Genomic DNA, 22,860 nt, shown 5'->3' with positions numbered 1-22,860 from the left:
TGAAGGGATTTAGTCGTAAGCAATTTATTTACTATATTTACTGAAATCACTGTAATATGAATTTGATGAATTTATAGGAAAATTATATTCTCCAAATTAAATTCGAATCGTGGTAATTTTATTCCGGCACTGACCCTACTCCTAGCAGGTCACAAAATAATATTTAATATTTAATTCCGGTAGGACCATCGTGGGCATCTGTCCGCGGCGGCGGCGGATGGACTAGCAGCTGTCATGCTATTGAGAACGGCTGCTGGCGCGGATGGTACTTCTTGGCCGGTCACTAGGGGCTGACCGCTTACCCGGATCCGAACAACCAATGCACCATTCTGTAGGGAAACTTTCCCACCCGCCGAGCTGTGGTAATTCGAAACGGTCCGATCGGGCGATTGGCCGGAAACGGAACACTTCCGTCGGATTGCACCCGGTGTGAGACGGCACAGTGCTGTTCGGGATCGAATTTCGTCCCTTTATTGGTCTGCGCTGGACATCGGATGCGTCCCATTGTGACCGGGGACTATCACAGATAGATAGAGTATGTGGCTTTGGCCACTAGAGGCCACCAGAGGGGACGAAATGGCCTCTAGAAAAGTTGGCGCTCCGAAACAGTACCTAGCATAGTGCGAGCACAAAACGAGCACGTCACCCGACCGCATCCCTAACACAGCCGCCGAAAGTGGACCTTCAGCGGGGTAGCAATTTTTGGAAATTACAAACTCCGCTCTTTAATACAGCTCGCTCGCACGCACGCACGCAGTATTAGGAGAAGACACAGACCGTAACGGTACGGAACGAAACAAAACAAAACAGGGAAAAGCGCTGAAAAAGCAGCAGAGGAAGCAGAGAGATGTCGGACAATAACGCAGCTACCGAGGCAGTCGGCGAGAGCCCGTTGGCGGCACCAGCCGTGGGCAGTGAGAAATCGCCGAAAAAGGCAGGCGGCAAATCAGCGGCGGCAGCAGCAGCAGCGAAGAAGCCGAAAAAGCCCGCCAACCATCCACCGGTTAACGAGATGATAGTGGCCGCCATCAGGACGCTGAAGGAGCGCAACGGTTCATCGCTGCAGGCCATCAAGAAATACCTGGCCGGCAACTACAAGGCGGATGTGGCGAAGCTAACTCCGTTCATCAAGAAAGCGCTGAAGAACGGTGTCGTCAAGGGCCTGTTTGTGCAAACGAAGGGCACTGGTGCGTCGGGCTCGTTCAAGATCCCCCCAAAGGCCAAAAAGGAGTTCACCGGGGAGAAGAAGAGTGGCTCGTCGGCTAAGAAAGCACCAGCAGCAGCGAAAAAGGGTACCGCTTCCGGGGATAAGAAATCCAAGAAGGCAGCCGCCGAGAAGAAGCCGAAAAAGGCTACCGCTGCTGCTGGCAAGAAGAAAGCTGCCGCTGCTACCGGGGAGAAAAATACAGCAACCGCAGCCAAAAAACCGAAAGCTGCTGCTGCTGCTGCTGCTGTGAAGAAGGTGGTGGCCAGCGAGAAGAAAACCAAGGCAGCGAGTGCCAAGGCTGCCAAGAAGACCGGCAGTGTGAAGAAAGCTGCTGCTACCGCCCCGAAGCAAAAGCCAACGAAACCCTCGAAAACCGCCGCACAGAAACCGAAAACGCCAAAGCCAAAGAAAGCAGCAGCAGCTCCGAAAAAAGCTACCGCTGCCAAAAAGTGAACAACGTAGCCAGTAGTAGTGGTCCGACTAAAACAACAGCACAACACGAGAAATCAAATTCAGTCCTTTTCAGGACTATCAATATTGTTTTAAAGCAAAAGAGTTTATTTTATTGTTTTCCACTTATCATAGAATATTGTGTAAAACTACAATCAAATATTGTTGTTTACTTTCGCATTTTCTTCGACCAGGTGCAAACCGTCATATCCACGGCTAGAGATGTCTAAATTTTTCGTTTACTCGATTATGGATCAATCATCGTTGGGGCATTTTACAATAATCGATTCATTCGAATATATATATATTTTTTTTGTTTTCTTTCGATAACAGGAGTAGGTTTGTTAGGGGTGGTGGGTTCATGAAAAGCAATCGATTGGGATGAAGTGTGTTCGGTTGGATTGAGATTGATTTTTAGGTTTCTTCCTTGAAGATACCTTTCCCAGGGAGGGAGGACTGTCCATCTTCAGATGATTCAGCATTTAGTGCAGTGCAGTTTGTACTGCCAGGCGCGATTCGCGAGGACGGCGGTATGGTGTCGACATCTGGATACGACATCAATTTGTATGAGGCAACAAACTATTCTCTATCAGATTAGTCGGTCCGAAGGCAATTTTGAATTGTTAAAATTTGTATGAAATTTTTTTCTTTGCATTATTTAATTACTTGAAGTACGTTGTTCTGACCATAATTTAAACTATTTTCTACAAATTTTAAGATATTCTCACCAAAACTCACAACTGTAATGTAAAATTATTTTTATACACAATTTTTGTATGACATTTTTTCATCGCTTGCAGACAAAAGTAATTTTCATTTACATAGAGTACTACTTTGATTTGGGAAAATAATTTTTATTTTAAAAATGTGTTCATTTCTGCTACAAACACATATAGTCATGCAAACTCCCCCAACTTGTAATACGAAGCTCAATGCCATCTAATCTACGCGAATAAGTAGTAACACACACAAAATTGCAACATTGGCAACAGAGTGAGAGTGAGAATTACATCAAATATTTAAATGTTTACAACTAATTTCATTAGTGTATCCATCTGATCACATGGTGTCTGGGACGAGACACTGCCAATACAGGGGGAACCCCCGCCGCTGATTGGTTGATTTTTGTAAACAAACCAATTCTACACTGTTGCCAATTTTGTGTATGCTTCTACTTATTCGCGTTGACGGCGGAATGGTGTCGACATCTGGATACGATGTTAGTTTGTATGAGGTCAGCTATTCTCTATCAGATTAGTCGACCCTAAGGCAGTTTTAAATTGCTTAACCCTCCTGTACTCGCGTGCAAAATCATAACACGTATACTCGCGCACGGTGTCACAGACCGAAAATTGAACTTCTCTGTAATGTTGCTATTGTGTATTTTTCAGGCTTCGTTGGCATTTATTTGAAGAAGAGGGTATGATTGAATGAAAAACTCCAAAAAATATGTTTTTGTCGTCTTTATTAAGTTTTAATAGTCATCTAAATCAGCCTCCTCAAGACAGAGTAATTTTTGACACTCCAACACAAATAACGAAATTCGAATTTTTCACTCTTGTTAATAAAAAGTAAGCAACTGAACATAATTCATGGAAGTATAAGGAGCTATAAAATAACATAAAAGCGTATTAATAGATTGTGGTTTCATTGGAGTAAGAATCAGAACATTGCATAACTGCATGCTCGAAACAAACATATTTTTTACATTTCATGCAGTTGTTGCGTGTTTTTCGGGTCTTTTATCGAAGAGAAGAATGTATAACGACCTTTTAGATAATTATCAGATGATAAAGATTTTGGAATATAAAGTTTGCATATTTCTAATATTCTTATATGCTGTATTCTTGGTAAATTAAGAATTAATGCTTTTTTTTAGATGGGGCAGAAAAAGATTATATAAAAGGATTTCTAGGAACTTCCTTTTCTTTTTCTTGTTTTCTTGTCGATATATATAGATGTATAGTGAAAAACGTCGTAAAACTCGAGCTAGTGCTCTGAAAGTTAAATTTTCATTTCTCAATCTTCGGCAATGGTTTTGTTTGTATTGTTGAAAGCATCGTTATTTTTTCGACACTGATGCCAGACAAGATCGTCGAAACAGCTATAAAAACCACTCAATAACATGTTATTTCTGAGTCATAGCGTTTCATGTAATTAAAATCAATAGAATAAAATTGTGTTGATATCAATACAATTATTATTTCTACGTTTAATGGGTCTATAATGTAAGTTCTAGCAACTTTAACATTGGGTAAGAAAATTGTATTGTAGAGCTCGGAACACCGCCTATGCTTTCAAAAACAGTAAACGGAAAAGTATTACATTCAATCAAAATGCCTCGGCCAACGAAGAGCGTTAAGGCTCTCCAACGTGAGTATGTGAAAACAATACGATCAACGAAGGAAACATTAAGGAATTATCCACATCGAGTTACTATGCGGAAGAACTTGTTAATACCAAAAGGGCCCCAATTCGCATGTCTTATAAATTTGCTCATGTTACGCTCGCGTATAATCAGAATTTTACTTCATATACAGATACACCTTCTATACATATTTATATCCGCAATTGTTCGTGGGAACATATCGTTCGTACATTTTACATTTACAGTATTGAATTGTTATTTTTATTTTCAAATTTATTCAAAGACTCGTGTCAATGTAGCGCCACACAGTCTGATAAGTGAATTGATCTATTTACGTGTGCTTTGCTCTTCTCTCACAAACACTATTACCCAATTTTTACACGTGGGTTTACCTATACTACTACCATGGCTAGCTTCCACCTTCACCTTAAGTAGAGGCAAAGAACAAAATTGGCAACCGCGTAGAAGTGATTTGTTTACAAAAATCAACCAATCACCGGTGGGGGCTCCCCATCTATTGGCTGGTCTCGTCTCAGACGCCACGTGGTCAGCTGGATACACTAATGAAATTAGTTGTAAAAATTGAAACATTTTATGTAGTTCTCAATTTCAATTCTCAATCCCGCTCGAATGTTTCTATCGACAGAAACACGAGAATATACTGTATATGTTACTATGTGCAACGGTTTACAAAATACAATCGAATACAAAATTAAAAAAAAAAACCAAACTAACAAACAAACAAAAAATACAAAATGAAGGTTCTCAAATGGGGATCAACACTAGGGTAGGAGCCTACCTGTTGGTCTCAAATGTTCCTATCTCACGCCTCCACGAAGATCATATGACGACATTTTTAGATCGGGCGTGAACTGGAAACGGGAGGTTCTCAAATGGGGATCAACACTAGGGTAGGAGCCTACCTGTTGGTATCAAATGTTCCTATCTCACGCCTCCACGAAGATCATATGACGACATTTTTAGATCGGGCGTGAACTGGAAACACACACCTGGTCTTGGCTCCGAGAACGGGTGTCGAAAGTGGCTAAGTGAGGGGGTGCGAGCGAGTCAGAGCGCTATATCTCTCCCGGGGAAGGCCTCCCGGGTCATGGAGGCCTTGCCAACCCGCTGTCTCCCGGGCAAAGGAGATACACCCAGAAAATGGAGCTACGTTCACGAAGAATACTCAGAATGCGATCGCCCGAGGAGGGTCCCCGAACTGGAGCTGGTCCTGGAACGGGCGTAAGAGCGAGCGGCCAGCGGCTGGAGGGCGATGTGCAAGAGCGGGCCACCAGCCGGGTTCAACCCGAAGAGCTACCGCCACACGGAAACAGCAGCCATCGACATCACCAACGAAACGCTGCGCCTACGAGGCGTGTTGCGACTGTCAGACGACAGTCGTCCACACTTGTGGGTACTACTAGGCGACGGATCATGTGGACACATGAAATGAATGAATTCGTGATCCGCGCCTATTACATCTGCACTGCTTTGGAGACGGACATGAGCGGTCGCCCTCGAATACTCGCAATGTTCGAGGAAGCGTATCCAGAGTTCGTCGGGAGGCTTGACCAAAACGCGATGAACGCGAGGCGTAGAGCGATTGTACGCAACAATATGCTCTCCCAAACGCAAGTCGACGAGATCAAGCAGCAGGTGCAGAGAGAACTAAGCTCCAGAACAAGCAGAGCAAGCGATGTGTCGAGACGAAGTTCAGTACGGCTGAGCAATTCATTCGCGAGTGGGGCACGCGAATCAGCACCAGTGGAGGCCACAGTACAACAACCCCCTGAGCCGGAAGATCCACAGCCAGATCAACAACTACTACGCGATCTGGTCTTCCATTACGACGAGGCGATCTCACAGTTCCGCGACACGGACCCTTTGTCGCGCCCCAGGATCCCGAAGTTGCAGCATTCCCGCAGGCTGACAAGTGCAGTAAAGCTCATGAACGAGCACGTTCTTCCGCTGCACTTGGTTGATGCTGAGAACATGGAGGAGCTGCAACTGAAAGTTTACTGTGCTGCTGTGGCGACCGCCAAAAGTTTAGGATACCGTATTAGGCCAAGAGGCGGACTGCTCCAACATCTCCGTGAAAGGCGTGAGCCTCCATGGCGAAGGAGATTGGAGCAACGGATCCTAAACAAGCGCGCCGCAATTGGAAGACTGATGGCGTACAAAAGAGGCAGCAGATCGGCGAAATTATGTCGCCAAGTTGCTGTGATCGTGCGGCCTACTGAACTTCGCCAGCTGGGAGCTCACCAGCTGACGGAAAAACTCGACACACTGGTACAGCAATTGAGCGTCCTAACTAAACGGCTGAAACGTTACTCTGACTCTGCAAAGCGCCAGGAACAAAATCGGATGTTCAGAGATAACGAAAAAGCGTTCTACGACCACATTAGCGACGAGAAGCCCGACTACCGCGAAGGTTTGCCAGATATTAGCGATGTGACGAACTTCTGGGCTGGTATTTGGGAGACCCCAGTAGAACATCGCGACGGGCAAATGTGGTTAAGACGGGAGGAGGAGAGTTGTGGTGAAATTGGAGAGATGCCAGCTATCATCGTCGGAGAGAACGATGTCCGCGAAGCCTCGCGGTACCTGAGGAACTGGGCAGCACCGGGCCCCGATGGTGTCCAGAACTTTTGGCACAAGAAGCTGACCGTCGCACATCCAAAGATAGCTGAGTGCTTCAACAAGGTGCTACGTGACCCACACAACCTTCCTGAATTCGCCACCCGTGGCGTCACCTTCCTCCTCCCGAAAGACAGCAACACATTGAACCCATCAAAGTACAGACCGATAACGTGCCTATCGAGTCTGTACAAAATACTGAGCAGCATAATTACCGCCAAAGTTTCTGCTCACTGCGAACAGCATCACATCATCGCAGAAGAGCAGAAAGGATGCAGGAAAAATACGCATGGCTGCAAAGACCAGGCCATCATCGACGCAGCCATAGTCGGCCAGGCGGTATATAACCAGCGGAACCTAAGTATGGCCTACATCGATTACAGGAAGGCTTATGACTCCATACCTCACTCGTTTCTCGTCCGGGTATTGGAGCTCTACAAAATTGATCCCGTCGTCGTTAGGTTCCTGCAGCATGCGATGAGGCAGTGGAGTACGTCTCTGCACCTCAGTGATGGGGAAAATGTGTTGCAGTCTAGAACGCTGCAGATAAAGAGGGGGATATTCCAAGGCGACTCTTTCAGCCCGCTTTGGTTTTGTCTGGCACTGAACCCCCTCAGTAGGACGCTCAATAGAAACGGTCATGGCTATAAAATAAGGTATGGCGACGGCGCCCACGAAGAAGTGACCCATACCTTTTACATGGACGATCTCAAGGTCTACGCTGATTCACGTCAGCGTCTAGGTGTAGCTATCCGGGTTGTCGAAGACATAAGCAGGGACATCTGTATGGAGTTCGGCCTCGACAAGTGTCGCTGTGTCCACCTGCTGAAAGGACAACTTACCGAATCCGGAGGCTACGAGGTCTATGACGGCGAGTTTATAAGAGACATGGTTCGTGGCGAATCCTATAAATATCTTGGATTCCGACAGCTCACCGGGATTCGCCACTCCGACATCAAGACGGAGCTGCGAGACAAGTTCTTGAGTCGAGTGAACTGTGTCCTGAGGACTTTCCTCAACGCGGGGAACAAGGTACGCGCGATCAACACATTCGCGGTTCCCCTGCTGACCTTCAGTTTTGGTGTAGTCAAATGGAGCAAAACTAACCTAGAGGACCTTGAGAGGAGGATGAGGAAAGCATTCAAAGAGGCCGGAATGCACCATCCTCAATCGGCACTGGAGAGAGTTTCACTACCACGCAAAGAAGGGGGACTTGGAATCGTCGACATTTCTGCACTGTGTGTTGCCCAGGTACGACAACTGCGCGAGTACTTCGCAGAACGCGCCAACCAAAACGCGCTATACCGGGCTGTCTGCGCCGCCGACAGAGGATACAGCGCTCTGCACTTGGCGCAAGCGGAGTACCAACTCAACTGCAATCTGCAGACAGTGGAGGAGAAGATTGCAGCTTGGAAGCAGAAGGCAGTGCATGGTGCCCACCCCCATCAACTGGACCGGCCACACGTCGACAAGGCCGCATCTAATCTGTGGCTAACGCGTGGTGAACTCTCTTCAGTAGTAGAAGCCGACATGATAGCCATCCAGGACAGGATAATGCCGACGAGAAACTGCAGGCGGTACGTCTGGCATCAAGACGTTGATGACATTTGCCGGATGTGCCATCAACCAGGTGAAAACATAGAGCACATTATGGGAGGCTGTCCCGTTTTGGCCAACGCAGCCTACACCGAGCGCCACAACAACGTGGCCCGTATTGTTCATCGACAACTGGCGCTCCAATGTGCTCTACTGGAAGACAACGTACCAAACTACCGGTACCTGCCTGCACCTGTCCTGGAAAATGACCGTTTCAAGCTGTACTGGGATCGCACTGTTCTGACCGACCTCTCGATCCACCACAACCGCCCAGATATAATGGTTTACGACAAGAGCGACCGCAAAGTCACCATCATCGATGTCGCTATTCCACTGAACCAGAATCTGGAGGAGACCCACGGTCGCAAAATCTGCAAGTACCGACCATTGGCCGTGGAGCTCAAGGAACTGTGGGGGCTAAGGGAGGTCCCAAGAATTGTTCCAGTCGTTCTCTCTGGAACTGGAATTATCCCGAAGACACTTCTGGAAGCGCTAAAGGTGTTGAACATCGAGAAGGAATTGGCCGGCATCCAAAAGTCGGTCATCCTTAGCACCTGCGCGATTGTCCGACAATTCCTCGGTCAGGACTAAAACAGCACGAGCATGCAGATACGTGCATTCCGCAGAGCCTAGTCCCCCTTTGGCATTCAGAAGCCCGGGGGCAGGTGAAAATTCTGGCTAGGTTCGCCTAGTTAAGAAGTGAGATAAGTCTGCCAAATGAAAAAAATCGTTTGTATTATTAAGCCAATTGATATGCGAGTTGGTATGTGGTGTGAGTCAAGGTTTTATTTTTGTTTGTTTGTTTTTTTTTTTTTTTTTTCAAATGAAATGTAGTTGTGTAGGTGGTAGTGTGGTGGTGGTTTTTTTTTGTTAAGAAACTAAAATTGATAAACTCTTTTGGTGACAAACATGTTGTGGTCCTAAAAAGGACCGTTTTGTTTTGGGGGTATTTGTTAACCTCCAAACCCGTATAGGGTACGTCCCTGACGTTTCAGCGCGTATACGACATCCATAGCAGTCACTGTTTTACGCTTGGCATGTTCGGTGTAGGTGACAGCGTCACGAATAACATTCTCCAGGAATACCTTCAGCACTCCTCGGGTTTCTTCGTAAATCAGACCAGAGATACGTTTGACGCCCCCACGGCGGGCTAGACGACGGATAGCGGGTTTCGTGATACCCTGGATGTTGTCACGCAGTACCTTGCGATGACGCTTTGCTCCTCCTTTACCGAGTCCTTTGCCTCCCTTGCCGCGTCCAGTCATGTTGGTTAATGGGAAAGAAAGTTACTGACGAAAGCACAGGCGCTTGTCGATCTGAGCGTCGAACGAGTATAATGAAGAAAAAAATCACGCGCGCACTATTTATACCCTCTCGCTTGGGTGCATCCGCACACGATGCTTGGTCGTGATTGGCTACAGCTGTCGGCACCACTATACATCCAAGTATAAAGAGCATAAAAGCTACGTACGGACATTTTTTTCAACACGGTGCTTCTGACATTCAACCGAGACGGTCATGTTTGTAGCGCCCCTTGGAAAAGAGTAGCGAAAATAGAAGTTTTCTCCTCATACAACTGGTTCTATGCTAAAGGAAATTCCTTGAGGCTCTAATCAGTCCTAAATAAAGTTTTTTCCCACAGGTGTACAAGACGAGGACAAGGAGGAGGCCACCGAATAGCCTAGACGGTTGGTGGCCTTCGATACCGGTAGTTTTCACTGCCCCTAGCGTCGGTCCCTGTTTTTGGCGCGTTTTTGCAGCTCACTTATATATACCCCACATTATTATTACTGGTTACTTATCTCTGGTGGTGGTTTTTATTTTCAGCTGGTGTTGGATCCTGGATTGCAGAGTGGTGGTGTACCCACACTACCGTTTCTCCGGTGCGGGGGCGCACCCCCCCAGCAGCAGTACATAGTGTTAGTGATATTTTAACAGTTTTTCTTTAAACCTCATAGACATTATAGTAGTGTTTCATAGTATTAAAAGTAGTGTTTCTAGTGAAATTTAAAAAAACTTTTTTGAAACAAGCTCCGAAACTGTTGAGCCTTTTCTTTTTTTTATTCTGCATTAGTGCCATTTTTAGTGTGTATCTCTACATCAACCCCCCTGGCTGTACCTCCCGGGTATAGCCAGCCTCTACCATGGCTTCCAGCAGTGCCGGTAAGTCAACAAACCTTTATAATGGCGTGCCCACCACACGCACCTCTCCTCTCTGGGCCGACCCCTTATGTGGGGAGCTCCAAATTTTATTGCTCAAAGCAACTGGCAAGAATAATCTACCATCAAACCCTTTCGTTGTTTCCAAAACCATCCAAGCTGTTACGGATCGCGATTTCAAGGACGCGAGACCACAGCGTGATGAGAACAATAATTTGCAATACGTGATCCATATTCGTAACAAGGAATATGTAGATGCGCTCCTGGGTATTAAGTCATTAATTGACAAAACCCCTGTGGAGATAACTTATCACCCTACCTTGAACCAGCGCAAATGCGTGGTATCCTGTAGGGATGTGATTGATATGGCAGAAGCTGTACTTTTAAAAGAGCTTGCTGACCAAAGAGTTATTGCGATCAAAAGAATTTCCCGTATGGACCCAACTAAGAAGGAATTAATTCCAACTCCAACCCTGATTTTGACCATCAGAGGTACTGTAATCCCGGAATATATTAACTTTGGCTTTATCCGCGCCCCCACGCGCAATTTTTATCCGAATCCTATGCAGTGCTTCGGCTGCTACAAATTCGGACATACTTCAAAAAAATGTAGAACCAAGATCCAATTATGCCGAAACTGTGGACAAGCACACCCAGAACTAGGCAATGAAGAAACAGCCAAGAACTTCATTTGCAACGCTCCTGCCTTCTGTGTAAATTGCAGTGGCAACCACCCTTCTACGAATAGAAAATGCCCCGCATGGGTTGCAGAAAACAATATTACCAAAGTGAGGGTAGACCAAGGAATATCGTACAAGGAAGCCAAACAAAGCTACCAGACCAAAGTAAATGGATCCTCGTACGCAAGCAAAGTCCAAGAGAGACTTAACTTAGTTCAAAGCACGGGATGCAATCGCTGTAAGTGCAACTGCACACAGCCCAACCCTACCCCAATCATCCAAACGGTTTCCACACCGATAGTTAACCAGCCAGACATTGAATTTACCATCTCCACTTCCGATTCCGAAACTGATTCAGAAATTCCCATGGAAACTGAATCAGCAAAATTAAATAAACGTAAAATCAAAAATTCAAAAACTTCAACTTCAGATGATTTGAAATCATCTGAAGATGAAAATTTCCGCGTTAATGATAAAACAAGGAAAAGATATAAAAACCAACAACCAGAAATCTCTCAACCGGCCGCCCCACAACAGGCCGACCCTCAACCATCCACTTCATACAAAACAGTACCCAATACGAATCGAACAATACCAAATTATTTAAAATTTGACCCTAGACTGAAGACCAAGACTTCCAAAGGTAACAAACAGTCAAAATAATTTCTGATATACCTCCTTCCAAATTAATTAAACCCTTCAAGAGCCTCCATAACATTTCTTAAAATTCAACACTCCACACAAAAACAGTACACCTGTTGTCCAAAATTCAACATCCAACCGAAAACTTGCCATTCAATGGAATTTGCGTGGGCTTAGTAGGTCAATGGATGAAATTAAATTAATGTTAGCTGAGGAGAAACATCTCCCACTAACACTTGCATTCCAAGAAGCCAGAGTGACTAAGATTACACCCGATTTTAACCTTTCACTACAAGGTAAATACAAGTGGTACTTCCGTGAGGGACTTACCTCACGCCAGGGTGGAGTATGCCTCGCTGTTTTGAGCCATCTCCCACATACCCTCATCCAAATTTCATCACAGTTACAGATATGCGCAATCCAACTCACGGGACCGTTACGGTTAACCCTCGCTTCTATATATATTTCCCCAACGCATAGTAACAGTAATTTGGAAGCAGAAATGAACAATGCCATTCAACAATTACCACACCCTTTCATAATCATGGGTGATTTTAACGCCTACCATACTGTATGGGGTGGCCAAAGATGCAATTTAAGAGGTAAAATTATTTTAAAAATCGTTGAACAACTTAACCTCATCATCCTGAACGACTTCCAACATACTCGTATGGATGAACACTCTGGCTCTACTTCTTCAATTGATTTAACGATTACCTCATGGGACCTAGCGCCCAGAGTCAGATGGTGTGTCGATGATGATCTAAGAGGAAGTGATCATTTTCCCATTCACATCCGAACACTGACCAGTAATCCAAAAATCCTCCTGCGAAGGAGATGGTTGTACCAATTTGCCGACTGGGATGGTTTCGAATCAACCATTTCGCATCTGTTACCTGCACAGGGTAACTATTCAGTAGAGGAGTTTTCCCAAGCCGTTTTCGCAGCTGCGGAAGCTAATATACCCCGCACTAGTGGTATCTCCGGCCGGAAGGCAGTCCCATGGTGGAATAATGATGTCAAACAGGCCATTAAATCCAGAAGAAAAGCGCTGAGGAAGCTTAGAAGACAACTGGACGGTAGTGAGACAAAAGTAATTGCCCTAGCTGATTTTCAATCCACTAGAGCTAGAGCAAGGAAAATTATAGCGGAAGCTAAACAAAATAGCTGGCTTAAATTTCTAGATAACTTTTGCCCTCAGACAACTTCTAGTGAACTGTGGAGCAAGGTTAATGCAATCAGTGGCAAAAAAAGATCGCGAGGCTATTCCATTATGATCAATGGTACCACTACCGATGATCCCGGAACTATTGCTGAACATTTAGCTGACCATTTTGCTAGTACTTCTGCCACCTCCAACTACAAAAGCGACTTCAAAGCTCGTAAAACTGCCGCGGAGACTACAGAGTTTCCCTCGGACTCAGGGGAACCTCATATTTACAATATCAGGTTCTCTATGAAAGAAATGTTGTGGTCCATTAGTAAGTCCAAAGGCAAATCAGCCGGACCAGACGAAATAGAATACAGCATGTTAAAAAAATTACCTTTCCACGTCAAAACGTCGCTGCTCCAAATTTATAATAACCTTTGGGCTAGCAAATGTTTCCCCGACTCATGGAAGGAAGGGCTAGTCATCCCCATCCCTAAACCGATGGAGAAAAAACCACTAGCCACTAGTTTTCGTCCCATCACCCTTCTCAATTGCCTAGGTAAGGTCTTCGAGAGAATGATCAAACGGAGATTGATGACGAACCTTGAAGAACGTCATCTCCTGGATCCTCGACAACATGCTTTTCGTCAAGGCAATGGTACCAACACGTATTTCAGCCAACTTGATCAACACCTTCACGTGATCACGCGAGACCACCTCCACGGGGAACTCGCTCTTTTGGACATATCCAAAGCCTACGATACAACCTGGAGATATAATATCTTGGACCAACTCCATCAATGGGGTATCGAAGGTAATTTGTTCGAGATAATTCGCAGTTTTCTACAAAATCGTAGCTTCAAAGTTCTTCTCGGAGGAGTCACCTCCACCAGTAAACTGCAAGAAAATGGAGTGCCACAGGGTTCTGTGCTATCGGTTGCTCTTTTCCTGATAGCGATGCAATCATTATTTGATGCCATACCCCAAAATATTGACGCTTTGCTATACGCAGATGATATTCTGCTAATTTCAAAAAACCCATTCCCAGTACTAGCAAGAAGAAGACTTCAGGAGGGAATCTCGTCTGTTAATAACTGGGCGAATTCCGTGGGATTTAGGATCTCAGCTGAAAAATCTCAAGTTCTTCATTGCTGCAACAATAAGCGTCACAGGAAAAAACTACGTTCTTATCTTCTGAACGGTAGTTCCATTAAACGAGTCAACTCTGCACGAATTCTCGGTGTTATGGTGGACAAAAAACTCACGTTCAATAAACATATAAAGAGTACAATATCGGACATTAAAAACCGCCTTAACTTAGTTAGCGTTATAAGCGGTCGAAGCCGAACAGGATCCCGCAAAACTATCTTCAACATTGGAAGAAGCTTAGTCTATTCCAAACTTACTTACGGTATTGAACTCTTCAGCCGTGCCACCTGGAAAACGCTTGAAGAACTGAGGCCTAGCTATCAAAAGATAATAAGACTAGCTTCAGGGGCCTTTAGAACTAGCCCAAGTAAAGCGTTACTCGCTGAGTCAGGCAATTTACCCTTCAAATTGTTCCTCACGAGATTCTACAGCACGCGCGCGATACGAACGCTCGAGAAACATCCAACATTTGAATCCTCACTTGTGAGAGTGAATAACTGGTTGCAGGATACATGCCGAACCACTCTTCCAACGATTGCACCAATTCCCATTATTAACCTTCGACCATGGTATAAACGGGAACCTCAGATTGATTGGTCAATTAAAAACTCTGTGCGAGCTGGTGAAAACAGCAGCATAGTTTTGGCCATTTTCAACAACCACATCCACAGTAAATACCTTTTTCACCACAAGATCTTTACAGATGGATCCTTTGATGGTTTACAAGTAGGTATCGGCATTTTTGCTAATAACCTGCAAGTTAAGTTCCAACTCCCAAATATCTGTTCGGTATTTTCAGCTGAATTAGCGGCACTTCTTATCGCTACATCAAAGTGCGAACACAACAGAAAGACGGTTATTTTCACCGATTCTGCTAGCGCGCTTCTTGCTCTTGAGAGCGGAAGTAGCAAACATCCATGGGTACTCGCAATTGAAGAGAAAACTGCCCAAAATGATATCACCTTTTGCTGGATCCCAGGTCACTGTGGAATCCGCGGTAACGAAGAGGCTGATCGCCTAGCCAAAGAAGGGAGAACATCCGAACTATGGAGCACAAGCGTCCCATCTGATGATATAATCAGATGGGTTAACTCATCTCTGATGACGTGCTGGGAGAACGAATGGAACATCTGCAGAGATACTTTTTTGAGAAAAATTAAAAACACTACCCATCCTTGGATGGATAGAAACCAAAGATCTTTTCAAGTATGTCTAACACGTCTTCGTATTGGACATACCAAATTAACGCACAGGTTCTTGGTTGAAAAAACCGAACCACCCATTTGTAATACCTGTAACGTCAGGCTGACCGTAGAACATTTTCTACTTGTCTGCCCACGTTACAACCTTATGAGAACTAAGTTTCAGATAGCTGACAACCCAAGGACAGCCCTAGCAAGAGATAACTTGGAGGAGGACAAATTACTGCATTTCCTGAAGGAGACGGATCTTTTGGAGCTTATTTAACCACTATACAATTATTTACTATATGTTACAGACTTAACCACATCATTCATACTAACACCTATTGCTTGTGAGCTAATATATGTGTTACCAACGTATTACATATGTTAGGTCACACACATTTTATTTATAAAAAAAAAAAAAATTAATAAATATATATATAAAAAAAAAAAAACAAAAAACAAAAAAAAAAAAAAATTAGTTAGATATGTAGTTAGATATCACAAACCAAACACACCCACACACACACTTAGACACACACTCACAACAAAATACACAGATTTTAATTTTTTGTAAAAAAAAAGGCTCTTTTCCGACATACGAATTCAAATTTTGCGTGGATGGCACACAAGTCAATTAACATCTTTTAATTACCATATAATTCACTTTCAGCTTCCTGGGCTAGACATCATTTCTCATTTTATTTTCTTTCAGCGTTTTTGATATAATCATTTCTTATTTCTACTACCAGGTGACCAAATATGCCTCCCATTACTAACGTACTTCTCTTCCAGCATATGTTATACAATTATTACACTATATACATGATTTACCGGAAACGAGAGCAGAGGAAGCATGCGCGAAATTTGATTTAAAAAAAAAAAACCCAAGGCCTTTCTCAAGGCTAGAGGCGAATGAACTGAAAAGTTTAAAGCCTCTTTAATTCAACATCATCATCATCATTTTTCCAACATATTGCTACCTCTGCTCTCGTACCGTGAGAACCTCGCTCGCTTCGTTGAGAAAACGTAGAACGTATCGTATTCGTATCGCCCGTTGTAATGGCTCGTACCAAGCAGACTGCTCGTAAATCTACCGGTGGTAAGGCACCGCGTAAGCAGCTAGCCACGAAGGCAGCTCGGAAAAGCGCCCCAGCCACAGGAGGTGTGAAGAAGCCTCATCGCTACCGACCGGGAACCGTTGCTCTGCGTGAAATTCGTCGCTATCAGAAGTCGACCGAATTACTGATCCGCAAGCTTCCGTTCCAGCGTTTGGTTCGCGAAATTGCCCAAGACTTCAAAACCGACTTGCGCTTCCAAAGTTCCGCCGTTATGGCACTGCAGGAGGCAAGCGAGGCATATTTGGTCGGCCTTTTCGAAGATACCAACTTGTGTGCTATTCACGCAAAACGCGTCACCATTATGCCAAAGGACATCCAGCTAGCACGTCGTATCCGAGGAGAACGCGCTTAAACGAGCCATTTTTTTAAAAATACATACAAAAAATTAACATCGGTCCTTTTCAGGACCACTACTCCTATTTCTGCGAAGAGAGTTACGCATAAAAGTTTTCTCCAACAGAATAGTTAGAGTTTGTCCCCAAGGGTTTTTTTTTTTCTCAAGGCCAGAAACGGCAACTCCCTGGACAAGAACGACAGAGGTTCATGAATGAATCTGCCCGGATACTACCCTAGACGTGAAATTTGACAATGTGTTGACAACAGTGTTTTTGTAAATAGTAGACTAAGATGTTTGGTCAAGTAGGTAGATTTATCAATTGACATGCACAGAGCTTTGCATCGACGAAAACAACACATGCGCATGCGCGGGACGGCCTCTTCTTCATCCATCGCCGACTTCCAAAGTGTATTCGTTGCTCAGGACCAAGCAGCAAGCGCCTGTACAGACACGTGCATTCCGCAGAGCCTAGTTCCCCTTTGACATTCAGAAGCCCGGGGGCAGGTGAATATTTTGCCTAGTTTCGCCCAGTTAAGAAGTGAGATAAGTATGTAGGAAAAAAATGTACCTTATCTAAACGAACTACTATCCGAGGAAACCCGAACGGGTAAGTAATAACAATATACAATAACAATATATATTTTCAGTCCATTCGCCTCTAGTTAACAACGCGATGGGATTTACAACTTAAAGATGTAGAACCCCTAGGTTGATCACTTGAAATGTAGTATTATTATTATAATGCAAACAAAATTAAGAAATAAAGAGAATTTATGTCAAATTAAAAAGAAAAAAAAGTCACCATGGGATTTCATTATAAACTCTTTCGAAATAGTTTTGTCGTCCTGAGAAGGACGGTTTTTTATGTTTCTTGTGTGATCTCACAGAAAAGAACATTTAAGCTTTCTTTTCGGTCTTCTTGGGCAACAGAACAGCCTGGATGTTTGGCAGTACTCCGCCCTGAGCGATGGTAACTCCGGACAGCAGTTTGTTCAGCTCCTCGTCGTTGCGGATGGCAAGCTGTAGATGACGGGGGATGATGCGGGTTTTCTTGTTGTCGCGGGCGGCATTGCCAGCCAACTCGAGCACTTCGGCGGCCAGGTACTCCATAACCGCGGCTAAGTATACTGGTGCACCAGCACCAACCCGCTCGGCATAGTTACCCTTGCGGAGCAATCGGTGAATACGACCGACGGGGAACTGTAGACCAGCACGGTTGGAGCGGGACTTTGCCTTTCCCTTAACTTTTCCTCCTTTGCCACGTCCAGACATAGCTGCTTGTGTTGTCTTGTCGATGCGATAGAACCACACTGGGGTACGGTTTGAACGAGAATGATATCTTTTTTTACGGGGTCCGGACGTTTTGTACTCTAGCGGTACACGCTCACAGGATAGAGACAAATCGGCAGACTCAGCCAAAGGGGCGGGTCTAGCGAGATGAACGAACAAGCGGTCAAAGGCAAAAAGAGCGTGAAAAAAAACAACAAGGTGCTACTGACATTCAACCGATTCGGTCGTGTTTTTAGCGCCCTTGTAAAAGAGTACGGAAAAATAGGAGTTTTCTCGCACAACTAATCAAATGCTTAGAGCAGCCTTTCTGAAGGCTTGATTAGTCCTAAATACAAATTGATTTTCAGCACCGCAACCCGAGGATAGCAGAAAAGGATATCAACAAACGTTCACTGCGGTGGCGGTGCTCACCGGTTCGCCGGAAAAAGCGCGCGCTTTTTCGGCGTCACTGACGCCACGCCCCCTTTTTTCTTTCGGGCAGTGTTGCCAGTTTTTTTCTGTAGTGCTAATAGTGAATCTTAATTATTAAATAAAATCTAAAAAGAAAAAAAAAAAAAAAAAACCACGCATACAAACAGTGAAGTGACTGAAGCAAATATTAGATTAAGTGTAATTTGAAATTTTCTGCACCTGTTGGTGGCTTTTCAAAGTGCTTTATCGGAACAAAGTGTGATTTTCTGGGAAAATACCCCTTAGTGAATATCCCCCATAAGGAATTTTAGTGGTTTTATATCCGTACCTGCTGACTATAACCTAGGTATAGTCAAGCAGAAGCATGGCTTCAAGTAGCTCCGGGCCTCCGGGAGGCCGGGCTACAAATTTGTACGAGGGTAAACCTACCCAACGTACTGCTCCAAGATGGGCCGATCCACTGAACGGCAACCTACAGATCCTGTTACTACGTGCCACAGGAGAGAACGTGATTCCGACTAACCCGTTCGTCGTGAGTAAGACGATCGCCAACGCTGTAGGAAAGAAGTACTACACAGCGCGACCGCAACGAGACGACAAGAAGAGGACGCAATATATCCTTACGGCCAAGGACGAAGATATCATTGGTAAGCTCCTCTTAATCAACAAATTAATTGATGAAACCCCTATTGAAGTGATTTACCACCCAACCCTTAACCAACGCAAATGTGTTGTTACTTGTCGTGATGTCATGGACATCAAAGAATCCGAACTGGTGACAGAGCTTTCCGATCAAGGTGTGATCGATGTCAAGCGCATCACCAGAAAGGAGAACAATATTGTTGTACCAACTGCCACTCTTATTTTGACGATTCGTGGAACTGTTGTTCCCGATTTCATTAATTTTGGATTTATTCGGGCTGGGACTAGAAATTTCTACCCCAACCCAATGCAATGCTTTAAGTGTTACAAATTTGGACATACTAGCAAACGATGCAAACGCGAGAACCCGCTTTGCCGAAATTGTGGACAGGAACATCCAGAACAAAAGGATGGAATTAAAACCTGCAACGCTTCAGCATTTTGCTTGAATTGCCAAGGGGACCATTCCTCTTCGAATAGGAAATGCCCCGTATGGCAAACCGAGAACAACATCACAAAAATCAGAATCGATTATGGTATCTCCTACAAAGAGGCGAAAGAAAAACACAACGGTCAAAATAATGGACCAACTTTTGCAAGTGTTCTGCAAGACAGACTCTCCAACTTGCAAAAGCCAACACCCAGCTGCAACTGCAAATGTAACTGCGCCTCGGCCGCTTCGGCCTCTTCTAGCCGCGAAAGCACTCCCCCAATTGACACTACAATCGATACTTCCATGACAGAGTCGACAACCGACAGCTCAACAACGGAATCTGGAAACGAATCAGTCATTTCAATGGACACTTCTGATGTTCCAAACAAAAATAAAAATAAAAGAAAAATGGCGAAAGGATCATCTTCAGATTCAGATCAAAAATCCGAAGATGAAATCCAAACAAACAAGGACAAGAAAAGAACTAAGAATGAACAAAGAACTACACCACCAACAAATAACAACACAACACCAACAGAAAACAACAACAACACACATCAAACAAAAAACAACAATAACAACAACAGCAACGCACATTCAACAAAAAACAACACAAACACAACAAACACTCCAAAGACTTCTACACCAAACAAAAACAACACCAATACCTCAAAGAAAGCTTCTCTTTCCAAGGGTAAAGGACCATCGAACTAATTCTCTTTGAATAGTTCAAACATACACACATTTAAGACTTAGGAATTAGAGTCAAAAACACCAACACATTCACTCCAACACAGAAATTCGGGATACAATGGAACATCAGAAGTATCCGACGAAATATTCTAGAACTGAAAATGCTTATTTCAAACTCTAATCCCACAGTCATAGCCCTTCAAGAAACTATGACTCCAAACAACTTCGATAAACACTTCATCTCAAAATATATCACATACTTCAAAGAGGGTCCCAACCCCTCAAAAAACGGAGTTGCAATCGCAATCAAAGATGGCACTCCACATGATCTTCTTCCCATTACCACTGATCTTCAGGCAGTGGTAGTGCGCATTAAACACCCCTTTCCAATCACCGTCGTTAGCATCTACATCACTTATGATTCCGATCCGAACACTCTACGCGGCCAACTAGACCATCTGTTCGCCCAACTTCCCGCCCCAATCATGCTTATGGGTGATTTCAACGCCCACTCATACGCCTGGGGAGGTGCATACCTCGATCGAAAAGGATCCATCATTGAGGATTTCATATCCGACCATTCTCTTCTCCTTCTTAACAACGGCCAACACACCAGAATCCATTATTCTGGTACTACTTCAGCCATCGATCTCACTATAGTATCAGACAAACTATCTTCAAAACTTTCTTGGAACATCCACGATGATACTTGCGGAAGCGATCATTTTCCAATCTTCACTTCCTTCGGCCAAACTTCTCCAGAGTTTTCAACAAGGCCAAGATGGAAATTTGAATACGCTGACTGGGCTGGCTATCAGTTTGACATTGAAAACCGCCTCTCCGCTAAACGAGATTGGACAGCCAAGGAATTCTCCAAAGTTGTCCTAGAAGTTGCAATGGTGCACATCCCCAGAACCAGTGGCATCCCTGGCAGGAAATGTGTCCCATGGTGGTCGCCTGAGCTGAAGGCAGCGATCAAAGGTCGACGTAAGGCCCTACGCAAATTAAGAAAGGCCCATCCGGACAGCCCACTGAGACCCACTCTGCTTGCAGAGTTCCAAAGGGCTCGCAAAGAAGCTAAGACTGCTATCAACACAGCCAAGCACAACAGTTGGGTTAAATTCGTCAGCGAAATTAATCCCAACGCGTCAACAAAGGATTTATGGAGTAAGATTGGCAGGCTTCATGGAAAGAAAAGAAGCAAAGAATATAATCTTCTAATTAACGGTCAATACACCAATGACCGGAAAATCATCGCCGAGGCGTTTGGAGATTTCTTTGCTTCCGCCTCCTCCAATCAAAACTACGACCAAACCTTTCTAACCCACAAAACGGAATGCGAAAGAATTCCCATCGATTTTCATACCGATGTGGAATTTGACTTCAACAAAAACCTCTCCCTCAAAGAGCTCGATTGGGTACTGAACAAAGTCAAACAAGGATCCACAGGACCCGATGACATCAGCTACCCTATGCTTAAGAATCTACCCCATCTCGGGAAAAAAGCACTTCTGAAGCTCCTCAACAAAGTCTGGGACAGTGGAACCCTCCCCAGTTGCTGGAAAGAGGGTTTAATGATCTGTATCCCGAAACCAGACATGAACAACCATCTTCTTGACAATTTCCGCCCCATCACTCTCCTAAGTTGTGTTGGGAAAGTCTTGGAAAAAATGGTCAATCGACGCTTAACGACTTTTCTAGAGTCAAATAAGCTGATTGATCCCAGACAATTCGCCTTCCGTGCGGGAAAAGGTACAGAAGATTGCCTTGTAGCAATCGAAAAAATCCTAGACGACGCAACTGAAAAATTACACCACATTGATATTGTTTCCCTGGATTTATCCAAGGCCTTCGATCGGGCATGGAGGTACCCAGTGCTGAAAAGCCTTTTCGACTGGGGGATTCGTGGGAGATTAGGTCTCTTCGTTAAAAGTTTTCTAGAAAACCGGTCTTTCAAAACCGTTATTAACAACCACCAATCTTCTCTAAAAATCCCAGAAAACGGCTTCCCACAAGGCTCAGCACTTTCACCAACCCTCTTCAACATTGCCATGCAATCTCTATTCGAGATTATCCCGGACCATATAAAGGTCATAGTCTATGCAGATGACATCACTCTTATCTCTACGAGCTGCTTCGGCTTAATTCAGAGAAAGAGGCTTCAAAAAACCTTAGACTCCATCCAAAACTGGGCTCTAAAAACAGGTTTTAAAATCTCCCCGGAGAAATCCAAACACATACATATCGGAAAAGCTCTCAGAAGGAGAACCTATCTTCAGCTCAACAAAATCCCGATCCCTACAATGAGGACATTGAAAATACTAGGGGTTACTTTCGACAAGAAACTCAACTTCCTATCACATTCCCAAAAGACCAAAATAGCCACCAGAAAGAAATTGAACATCATCAAGGCTATCGCAGGCAACCTAGCCTCTGGCCATAGAAAGACGCTGCTAAATGTTGTAAATGTTTGGTTGGTCCCACAAATCCTTTACGGAATAGGCACCTTCAGCCGTGGAGGGGACAAGGTGTTAAACACCATTCAACCAATTTACAATAAAGCAATTAGGCTCGCAATTGGCGCTTTTCCCACCAGTCCTACTCTTGCTGTAATGGCAGAAAGTGGGCAACTTCCCTTCACCCACCTGGTAACAAAAGCCATCACCAATAAAGCCATCCGTCACTTGTCACTCCCCGAAAGCGACCACAA

The 22,860-nt window shown here is 44.5% G+C and overlaps 4 protein-coding genes across 4 annotated transcripts; 2 read left to right on the top strand and 2 right to left on the bottom strand.

Annotated features, from left to right (window-relative positions):
- The first annotated feature begins 703 nt into the window (after positions 1–703).
- LOC129777323 (histone H1B-like) lies at positions 704–1,743 on the top strand. The gene has a single exon (XM_055783551.1). It carries the CDS (start codon positions 848–850, stop codon positions 1,658–1,660), a length of 813 nt encoding a protein of 270 aa, XP_055639526.1. The 5' UTR covers positions 704–847; the 3' UTR covers positions 1,661–1,743.
- Positions 1,744–9,164: 7,421 nt separating this feature from the next.
- LOC129777327 (histone H4) lies at positions 9,165–9,575 on the bottom strand. Its single transcript, XM_055783555.1, has one exon. The coding sequence runs from the start codon at positions 9,521–9,523 to the stop codon at positions 9,212–9,214; it is 312 nt and encodes a 103-aa protein (XP_055639530.1). The 5' UTR covers positions 9,524–9,575; the 3' UTR covers positions 9,165–9,211.
- Positions 9,576–16,249: 6,674 nt separating this feature from the next.
- On the top strand, positions 16,250–16,770 carry LOC129777328 (histone H3). Its single transcript, XM_055783556.1, has one exon. It carries the CDS (start codon positions 16,286–16,288, stop codon positions 16,694–16,696), a length of 411 nt encoding a protein of 136 aa, XP_055639531.1. The 5' UTR covers positions 16,250–16,285; the 3' UTR covers positions 16,697–16,770.
- Positions 16,771–17,543: 773 nt separating this feature from the next.
- Positions 17,544–18,000, bottom strand: LOC129780500 (histone H2A). Its single transcript, XM_055788820.1, has one exon. The coding sequence runs from the start codon at positions 17,951–17,953 to the stop codon at positions 17,579–17,581; it is 375 nt and encodes a 124-aa protein (XP_055644795.1). The 5' UTR covers positions 17,954–18,000; the 3' UTR covers positions 17,544–17,578.
- Between the last annotated feature and the right edge of the window lie 4,860 nt (positions 18,001–22,860).

The sequence above is a fragment of the Toxorhynchites rutilus genome, chromosome 3 (genome assembly GCF_029784135.1).
Source record: "Toxorhynchites rutilus septentrionalis strain SRP chromosome 3, ASM2978413v1, whole genome shotgun sequence".
NCBI lineage: Eukaryota > Metazoa > Arthropoda > Insecta > Diptera > Culicidae > Toxorhynchites > Toxorhynchites rutilus.
This window is presented reverse-complemented; position numbering and strand designations above follow the sequence as displayed.

What these genes read in the sequence shown, in the direction of transcription:
- LOC129777323 (XM_055783551.1), top strand. Translation starts at nt 848, where the DNA reads ATGTCGGACAATAACGCAGCTACCGAGGCAGTCGGCGAGAGCCCGTTG.
- LOC129777327 (XM_055783555.1), bottom strand. Translation starts at nt 9,523, where the DNA reads ATGACTGGACGCGGCAAGGGAGGCAAAGGACTCGGTAAAGGAGGAGCA.
- LOC129777328 (XM_055783556.1), top strand. Translation starts at nt 16,286, where the DNA reads ATGGCTCGTACCAAGCAGACTGCTCGTAAATCTACCGGTGGTAAGGCA.
- LOC129780500 (XM_055788820.1), bottom strand. Translation starts at nt 17,953, where the DNA reads ATGTCTGGACGTGGCAAAGGAGGAAAAGTTAAGGGAAAGGCAAAGTCC.